The following is a 10,102-nucleotide window of genomic DNA, read 5'->3' on the forward strand; positions in this document are numbered from 1 at the left end:
GGGTTATGGGAGCTAAATGCCAAGTGCAAAAAAAAAGCAACCCTGATAAAGTAAGGACCATAGGCATAATATTTAGAGGAACTTACGCTTTGATCAATTTTTATTTCTTTGTTTATCTGCTTCTTTGGAATGTCTTCCTTGTGCATTCTGTTCAGGCTATTTTCTACCATGCTATTCTTCCGTTTCCTGCAAACAATATTTTTTAAAGAAAGAAGGAATGTTAGAAAGGATAATGCAAATCATGAATTAATCTTCTAAAGCAAATGCTGCCACAGTATATGCATGTACAAAGTTAACGATTAGAAGGCTAGTGCTAGGTATCTTTGGCAGGATTACAAATATACAATTATGAAAGTGGAATATTAGTGAATTAATTGCAAAAGCATGAGGAACCACAGACTGGGTTCTGGGAAAGAAAAACAGCAAAAAGCTGAGCAATTAGTTACACAAAACAGGTGAAATCAGATGTCATTTTAATGTATTTTTGTCAGGAACGTAGCATTCATGGACAAATACAGAATTTACTGCACATTCTTCATTGCTTCCTCACAGGGTGGGTGATGGAGATTTGAATATTATTTTTTTTTAAAAAGGCAGAGGGACTAAGTACCTTACTGTGTTCTTATGTAGCTCTGCCAGCCTTCACGTAGAAACATTATATGCAGCAAGCATTCAATGAACCACTTTAGAATTAAGCACGTTTATGCAATTAAAGAGAATATGGAAGAAAACTATGCATTAAGATTATACACATGATGCACCATCAATAACTCACGCCGAGACTTAGGAAGTGAGATATCGGCTTTTATTGACTGAAGGACAACACTACATCCTGGGGAAAATGAGGGAGAGCAGCAGGCCACAGTCGCCTTTATACAGGGGTCTGTGGGAGGAGCCACAGGGGTAGTCAGCAGGGTCTTGGGAGGAGCCACAGGAGCAGTCAGACAGGTATATCTAGTTCACCACAACACATTCAATGCTATTGGGGAAGAAAGGTGGTGAAGGCAAAAAACAGGACAACAGACTGTAAGAGAACATTACTGTTACAAATCTCATTCGATTATTACCTGCTCAATTCTTTCTCAGCATTGTTCAGGGCTGGTGGAATGTTTTTAAAAGTTATACTTTTCTCTTCCTCATTGTCTGTTTTATTAAGCGCTTTGTCTTTATCCTTATTTGTTGACATTGCACCTTTCAAGCCTGTTTTAGGTATAAATAAATATATTTGTCAAATTAAACTATTACAGTTGAAAGGTAGGAAACTCTGCAATCATTTCAAAATTGACTTCACTGTTACCATATTGCGAAAATCAAATCTATTCCAATGCTACTACCAAAAGGTTAGCATTAGGATATTTGTCCAAGTCCATATAAATGTTAAAATCAAACAAGACCAAGCCGAATGAAACAATCAGGAAAATGCAGGTCATAGCGAGGTGGATGGATGGTATGATGCAACAGAATTAGAAAGGAAATTATAGCACGCAGGGTATACACACCCATCTCCTGGCCGCAATGCATCCATGCTCTTGCACAGCTGGGCATAGCAGACAGAGGCAGCCTCACAGGGACACAGGTGTGGTAACAAAGTGACTGCAGCTGAGCAAATGAATCATGAAGGTGGTCATGAGAAGACTCCTGATGAGATGAACATCCATCAAAAGATGCAAATGCTGCTTATGCTGAGGAAACTGTGATCAAACTTAATTTCAAGAAAAGAGACTTTTCTACGAATATATGGAGAATAGTGAACAGAATGCTTAGTCAACTTCCACAGCACACAATTTATCTGGTAGAGGAGGATTAGGGCAGCACAGAAAGACAGGCGTGGTATGGTAATGTAGCAGTCAACACAATTGCTTTACAGCACCAACAATCGGGGTTCGAGTCCCACCACTGCCTGTAGGGAATTTGTAGTTCTTGTGTCCACATTGATTTCCTCCAGGTGTAGTTTCCTCCAACATTCCAAAGATGTACAGTACTGGCTAAGGTTAGTGAGTTGTGGGCATGCTACTTTGCCAGCGGAAGTATCATGATAGTGCCCCCAGCACTATCTTTGGAATGTGATGGTTATTGATGCAAGGCAAAGCATTTCACCATATGTTTCGATGTACACAAGTTCAAAGTAAATTTATTAGCAAAGTACATACATGCCACCATATACAATCTTGACATTAATTTTCTTGTGGGCACACTAGAATAATCATAATGGAATCAACGAAAGAGTGCACCAACTTGGGCAGTTAACTAGTGCACTAAATACAACAAACAGCACATACAAAAGGAAAATAATAATAATAAATAAATATTGAGAAATTGAAACCAAGAGTCCTTGATAGTGAGTCTATAGGTTGTGAGTACATTTCAGTGACAGAGCAAGCAAAGTTGAGTGGTTCAAGAGCCTGGTGGTTACAGTTGAAGGGTAGCAACTGTTCTTGAACCTGGTGGTGTGGGTCCCGAGGCTCTGAACCTTCCTCCTGATGGCAGCAGCAAGAAGAGAGCACGGCCTGTGTGGTGGGAGCCCGATGATGGATGCTGATTTCCCACAGGAACACTTCATGTGGAAGTGCTCAATGATGGGGAGAGCTTTCCACTGATGGACTGTGCCATGTCAACTACTTTTTGTAGGATTTTCCATTCAACGGCATTAGTGTCTCCATACTAGGTTGTGATGTAGCCCACCAATATACTTTCTACCACACATCTATACAACTTTGTTAAAGTCTTAGATGTCATATCAAATCTTGACAAAGTCCTAAGGAAGTAGAGACATTACTGTGCTTTTTTCATAATTTCACTTACATGCTGGGCCCAAACACTGAGGAATTTAAAGTTGCTGATGCTCTCCACCTCTGAACCTCCAACAAGGACTGGGACTGGCTCACCTGAAGTCAATAATCTGCTCCTGGGTCTGCTGACATTGAGCAGGAAGTTGTTGTTGTGGCACCACTCAGGCAAATTTTCAATCTGCCTCCTATAAGCTGTTTCATCACCACCTTTGGTTTGACCTATGACAGTGATGCCATCAGCAAACTTGCATATGGCATTGGAGTTGTGCTTAGCCACAGTCACAAGTGTAAAGCAAGTTGAGCAGGGAGCCAAGCACACAGCCTTGTGGTGCACCTGTTCTGATGGAGACATAGGAGCAGAATTAGGCCATTCAGCCTATCGAGTCTGCTCTGCCATTCCATCATGGCTGATCCTGGATCCCACTCAAACCTTTCCACCAGTCTTCTCGCCATTTCATCTGATGCCCTGACCGATAAGGAAATGATCAATTTCTGCCTTAAGTATGCATATGGACTTGGCCACCACTACAGTCTGTGGGAGGTTTAAATCATCTATTATCACAACATTGCTTGCAATTGTCTGCTGTCTCCCCACAAATTTGTTCCTCTAATTTCCACTGACGATTGGGAGGTCTATAATATAGTCCAATTAATGCAGTCAGTAATCCCTTATTAATTCAGCCATATTGCCCAAGTTATTCAAACCCAGCTTGACCACTGCAGTGGCAGTTTTCCTGATGAGTAAAGCCAACCCTACCCCTTTAGTACCATTTGTCAGACTCAAAATAGCCTTCAGAGTACAGTGGATGAATGTTAATTGGGCCATCAGTTAATTGGGGCAGCTACTCATTTGGGAGCAACTCTTAAAGAACAAAAGCTAAATTGAGAAAATAGCTAGGATTCCCTTAGTTTATTTGGGACACTATGCCGCTTAACTGGAGCAGGAAACATTTGCCAAACATATTCTAACCAGTTTCAGTCGCGTGAACTTGTGTGGTCATTAGACACTACACCATGTTTAGAGCAAACAGTTTTTAAATAGTGTCATTTGCGTATGTGTGTGTTCAAAAAGCAGTGATTTTTGTCACTGATTGTTGGCGAGAAATACGCAGGTAACACACCTGAGAACTGTTTTGCTCACTACGTTTCAAACATTCAGGCTTTGAGAGGCCAGAAACGGCTGACAACGAAAATGAAATAATTTCATTACTTCAACAAGTTAAAAATTACAAATTTGAAAATACTGACCATCATCTGGAATGTTACAATGAAAATTAATATTTGGAAGATGCAATCATCTAAGGCAGTCCAGTATCTGCAACAGGTGCCTACATTCACCGTAATCAGAAGAACACAACATACAAATTCCTCCATTGACAACCTCTTAGGAGCCGATAGTTTTATAGTATTGTAGATGAATGGTGGTGTTCTAATTTGTTCTATATTTCATTTAAATACATAAATTATCAGTTGAGCAGTATTTTACTCTTTTTTTTAAAAATACCTCTTTACTATTCCCATAAAACTTCGGTTAATTTGGACAGCTGCTTAATTGGCCTAAAATGTATTGCTCTCAATGTGTCCTAATTAACCAGAATCCACCCTACATTAAAGTTCAATTCAGGGAGATTTTACTGTGTTTCTCCCAGAAGATGATATACAAGGTTCCCTCTGGAATGCCTGCTTGTTATCCTGAATAAAGACCTATTCCATCTATCATGGTTTAATCACAGTCACAACAGTACCTTGGCTCTTTCTGGAGTAAGAGATTGCAGAAGCTGCAATCTGGAGCAACAAGATACCAGAGGAATTCAGCATGTTAAGTAGCATAGTGGGGGCAAAATGGACAGTTAACATTTTGGTTGAGACTCCACCCAAAATGTTGACTATCCATTCCCCTCACACCACCTCTTCTCCCCCCCCCCCCCCCAACAGATGCTGGCTGCAGGATTTTTCCATTACTAATCTGCTCATGCACCACCTAACTATCCATTTTATCTACATCCTGGTGTAGCCTTAAATAACCTTCCTTGCTATCTCCAGCATTAAGTTTTGTGTTATTCAAACTTATTAAATCATACACCTAGATTTTAAACATTAATGCATTTCACAAATAACAAAGATCCCAGCAGAATGTCACTAATTACTCTTATACTCCAAACATTCATCCGTTGCTACCTTTGCTTCCTTTCCCCAAGCCAGTTTTGGATTCAATTACCTAACTTACCATGCATCCTATATACCTTTAACCTTCTTGACCCATCAACAATACCAGCTACAAAATTTCCAAGCTTCAATTAAAAACGTACTTCCAATTGTTGAAATTATAGCATCATATCATTACTCTACAAATCGTTACAAATAACGTTCTGATTACTGCATTCTTTTGGATTTTTTCCTGATCGGATACCCAAAGATGTTACATATGCAATTTCCTATTTCTGAAACATTTTCATAAAATAGCAAAAATTCAGTCAGCATATACAGCCGTCAAATGCTGAACAAATAATCTATTCAGCAGTGTTGGTTGTAAAACAGTTAGGAAGCACACCAGCACCATTGCCATTACACTGAAATTTAGCCATGGAAATGCAGCAAAATACTGAACACATAGTCACATTTTAATATATGGACATGAGATACTGAAAGCTTAATTTTCCTCTATATTACTTAAGTGTTAGACTGAATGGCATAATTGAGTCTTCGGCTCAACACATTGAGGTAATCTAATATACCAAAGGCAACAATTAATCTGCACATTCAGATTTGTTAATTCACATAAAACATTTCTCTGAACTTGTACTTGGAGAGCTCTGTGTTAGGATTTTTTCAAAATTTAAAATGTTCTAGTTTTTTTACTGAAATGCAGCTGAACAAATTTCCTATTTTTTGACATTTTCTTTCACTATCAACTCTTAGCGTTAATATATTCTTCTTCTGATAATGACTTTGACTATTATTGGAAAGTAAAGTTTTGTATTTGTTACCCCAATATTATGACCATCAAGTTATGTTGAATGCATAAATATAACGATTTTCAGACTCTTATACTCTTCTTGCTTTGCAGTCAAGAAGCAATCTTTCATAAATCTAAACTGAATGGTTATCTTTATTCCATAGTTTCATTCTGAATCAATTCCTGCAAGAAACACAGCATTCCATACTATTACAACACTTGGTTTTAACACTCTTCCATTGACATCTGAGTTGATTTTTAGCATAATTTTTTTTGAAAAGTAACATGCATTTTTTATTATCTCCCAGGTTTCTTGCATTAACCAGTTTATGTATTTCACCAGGACATCATTGCTCTATACCAGGGACAGCCAACCTATGGTGCATGTGCCAAAAGAGGCGCATTGCACCCTAGTGATAATAACAAGAAAGCCTACTCATGCAAAAAGTATTAACCAAAAACCGATTTGTAGAAAAAAAATCTATAACAGGAATTCAAGTAGCTTAGAGCTAGAAATGGGTTTTACTGAGAATAAATCTAAAACTTAGCAATTATTTTTAGTGATTTTATTATTTCGTGCACATCTTTTGGCGAATGTTATCTTCTTTCACATTAATCTGTTTTCAATTTAAAAAAATGTTCAATGAGTCAAACTAGGAAAGAAGGACTTTTGTTCTGCAGTCGATCCATAACTGTTCAATACACGTTTGATACTTGTTTGATCCTGAGTCGCCGGGCGTCTGCACCAGCGGTGCGTCGCAGGTTTTTGCCAGTCAGTTTACAATTGACACTCGTGCGCTACGGAGTTGTGCTTTGTTCGTCCTTTGCGAACATTCGAAGTTTTGTACTTTATCAAAAATTAAGCCTTGTTTTTACATTCAGTTACCCATCACAGTGCAAAAGAAAAGCAGAAAGTGATAGTAAGTGTGAATTCAATGAACAGTGGGAAAATTAGTTCTTATTTATAGCGGGTATGTCAGGAAAACTGTTGTGCATTGTTTGTGAAAACATTTTCTCACATAATAGAAGACATAATCTTAATAGACACTATAAAACACAACATCAGACTGAAATAGAAGGAAAACTGAAGCTAGTGCTTGGGTCTGGGTTACGGAAAGAATATGATTAAGAAAAAGGAAGAAATCAAAAGAAGACAAAATATATTTGTTAAAAGTCTCATTAAGGTAAATGTTTATCTTGTTTTTATAGTAAATCAATAGATCATGTAAAAATGCAAATGATGTCTATACTAACATATTTTTACAAGAATTGAATGGGGGTACAAGAGTTGTATGGCGCATCTGAACTCGTGCGTGAAAAAATTGACGCAAAGAATGTAAAAGATTGGCCACCCCTGCTCTATACTGTAACAAGATTGCAGTTTTGAGCTTTTAGTTGTAATTTTACTTCCTCTGAGAATCCAATATCTGTCTTATTCATTTGCTTCACAACAAAACATCAATCATACTGTGACCCGCAAACTAATTCACAATTCAATCCAATTTCTGATTGTGCTCAACCCTCTGCAACAGTGAAGCTCTCAGCATGTTTCACAATATAATTACTTGATAGCATTTCCCATTTTAAAAAATATCCTAATTAGTTCAGAATAGTATTTTGATTGGCTTCTTTAAGCCCTTTTCTGCTCAGTTTTTGTTGTTTTGTAGTTGTTATAATCCTTAAGGTTTTATGCGGACTTAGATATCCCGTAACAGAAGACCTTAACCAACTGCAAGTCATCCATTCAATCTCAAAAATCCATCTGCATTCATTCCTGTACCCCATTTTACTGATTTATAAAACAAAATATCAATGTCAACCTTAGTTGCTTTTTCTTAATACCTATCTGCATCATTAGCAAATTTTAGTTCAATAGATTAGTCTTGAGCAGACCTCAAACTGTATGCAAACTCATTTCACTGATGCATGGCTTCCTAATTGGTTTATCTTTAAAAGAAAAATTATCTCTGCTATTCCCTCAAAGAAAATTATTGATATATTTTTCTATCCCTGTGTATTCATTTACCGCTGAAGCTGTGAACTGTCCTGAAGACTTTGGAACATCTAACAATAGTTTACTATTTCATGAATTTACACTGCTCTCAAGAAACTACTATCATTTTGTTTTAATTCATTTCCCATAATTGCAAGACCAGCATTCATGGCCCATTCCTGTCTTTCCTTCTCTAATGCCTAAAAGTCCACAGCTTTAAGTTATTGCAATCATTTAAAATAAATCCTTATCCCTTTAAGATTTATTGAAACCCCAAAACACTAAAACTATAACTCAATTTTTAAACTTCTCACCCTCTTCCAAATTCCTGCACGGTCTCAATCATTTCGCCCATTTCCCCTATTCTTTCGTCCTAATATTTTGTGATTCAGTGTTCATATATCTTTGAGATCAGCAACATCATTGTCTTTTACTCTTTCACTTGGCGATGTATTAATGTCGCGATGAATGAAAAGAATGAACCGTGCACTGCCGTCAATCACGGAACAAATATCTGAGAAAGATAGGGATAAAGTCAGCGTGACTGGACAACCTGCGGGAGCGTGAACGTGTGAGACAGCGTGCACTTGTCAGCCGGTTTCAATAAGTACTGATGTCCCGTTATGGGGCATAGGGCTGGGAGAAGGTGGGAGTCGGGCACCTAGTTCCCCTCAATGTACCAGGAGGCAACACTTAAACACCGCGTGTTGTCACTCGGCGAGTCCTAGGCTCCAAAAAACAACTCTACTCACCCGTCGAGCAGGAAGCGGAATCGTAAGGTAAACTCTCTCCCTGCCGGGCAAATACAAACAAGCAAGATATAAAATGCGGGGCAAAAGTTCGAAAATAGCCGAGAGGGGTGAAATAATGCATAAGATTTTTTTCTTGCCATTTCTAAGGCCTCACCTCTGCTGGAGTCAGAGCTACAGCCCCGTTCATTATCTGCCTAACGGATTGTAAAGACGTTAATTCGATTTTCAACCGAAAGCAAACGGTTATCCTAGTCTCCCCCTTATAACTTCAACAATGCCGACTGGCCGCAGTGCGCATGTTCTCATTTCACCCACCTCACTATTTGACCTTTCACCACCTGGAACAGTGGTCAGAGTTTGCAAAATTAAGTTTTTTTTAAATTATTCCTTATGATTTTTACTTTTTTGCCATTTATTTAGAATTTGCTTAACATCAAACAATATGAAATAATGAAACTAATATAAACATAATATAAATAAAATTTAAGCTGTATCTCTTCATTGTAACCTTGAATTAATTTTACATCTTCATGTAAATGAAATAAATGTATAAAAAGTGACTTAATTATTAACAATAGTGTGTTTTGAGAATGGGGGAGATTGATGAATATAACACAACCAATTAATTCTTTGAGTCAAAATATGTGTTTCATAATATATTTAAATTTTTTTTGCCATACATAAGCCCAGATGAAATGAGAACCAGTGTCATAGCTGGGGGAGCTAGTGGGGATAAGCTCCCACAACTGATTAAATGCTCCCAATGGCGTGCATCTCAAATAGCCTCTGACAACCAAGTCCAGCTCTTGGTCTTTGTTACATTTTGTAATGCCAAAATATAAAAACTAATTGAAAGGAAAACATGGAGCATCCAGAATGCGAATTTTGTTTAGTTTTTACTCTAACCAATGCACGCACTTATCACGTGAAAACACTCCTCCCTGCTTAGCTATAAACTTCAACTCAATGTAGAACGCACACAGCTCTGCTTGGCAGTGAGACTTGTGGCTGTCGAACAATCTCAGTTTCTGGGGCTCCTGCAGTTTGCGGTTGTAGGAGTTGACTTTGAGACTGCAGGAAGTGGATCCCTTTCTAAAGATTTTCTCAGCTTTTCTCTCCGGATCTACTTTGATCCCTTTCTTTTTCTTCCTCACGTTCCTTCTCTATTTCACACCCTTCTTTCTCGCTATCTCTTCTCTCCTTTTGATTTCTGCATCACAACATCCTCTGGTTTTGTATCTACATTGACTCCTTTCCTTATTGCTTTCCATTCATCTAGCTGGTGTTTGGTCTTTTCATCTACTTTTACAAGCAAGTTTTTGTCTCCCGTTTGATTGCGTGCAAAGTAGATTCTGGTTCTTTACGCTCACAGAAGTCAAATGCTAGCAACTTTCCTGAAGCTCATTGAACTCTCTTCCAGCTTAAACCCAAGCCACATTCCACAAAGAATTGCCTGATTAACATATCAGGGGCTTCCTCAGATACATTACCTATAAAAACTGTTGTAGTCGGACCTGTGCTTTCATTACTTTCAGACATCCTCTGAGCAGCATGGTGCTTCCTTGGTTAAATTTGCTTTCCAACCAGAGGCACATAGGTTGGCACCAACACC

At 38.2% G+C, this 10,102-nt stretch overlaps 1 protein-coding gene across 1 annotated transcript in view; it reads right to left on the bottom strand.

The window, feature by feature from the left end:
- Window positions 1-8,757, bottom strand: part of LOC140739751 (uncharacterized) — a 46,822-nt gene extending 38,065 nt beyond the window's left edge. Inside the window, exons 1-4 of the mRNA XM_073068653.1 lie at window positions 8,645-8,757; window positions 8,491-8,530; window positions 1,068-1,200; window positions 87-186 (exon numbers count right to left, since the gene is read on the bottom strand). Coding sequence (XP_072924754.1) covers window positions 87-186; window positions 1,068-1,200; window positions 8,491-8,530; window positions 8,645-8,677 — 306 coding nt within the window. The 5' untranslated portion in view covers window positions 8,678-8,757. The remainder of the gene's footprint in view (window positions 1-86; window positions 187-1,067; window positions 1,201-8,490; window positions 8,531-8,644) is intronic.
- Between the last annotated feature and the right edge of the window lie 1,345 nt (window positions 8,758-10,102).

Source organism: Hemitrygon akajei, chromosome 1, assembly GCF_048418815.1.
Source record: "Hemitrygon akajei chromosome 1, sHemAka1.3, whole genome shotgun sequence".
Lineage (NCBI taxonomy): Eukaryota > Metazoa > Chordata > Chondrichthyes > Myliobatiformes > Dasyatidae > Hemitrygon > Hemitrygon akajei.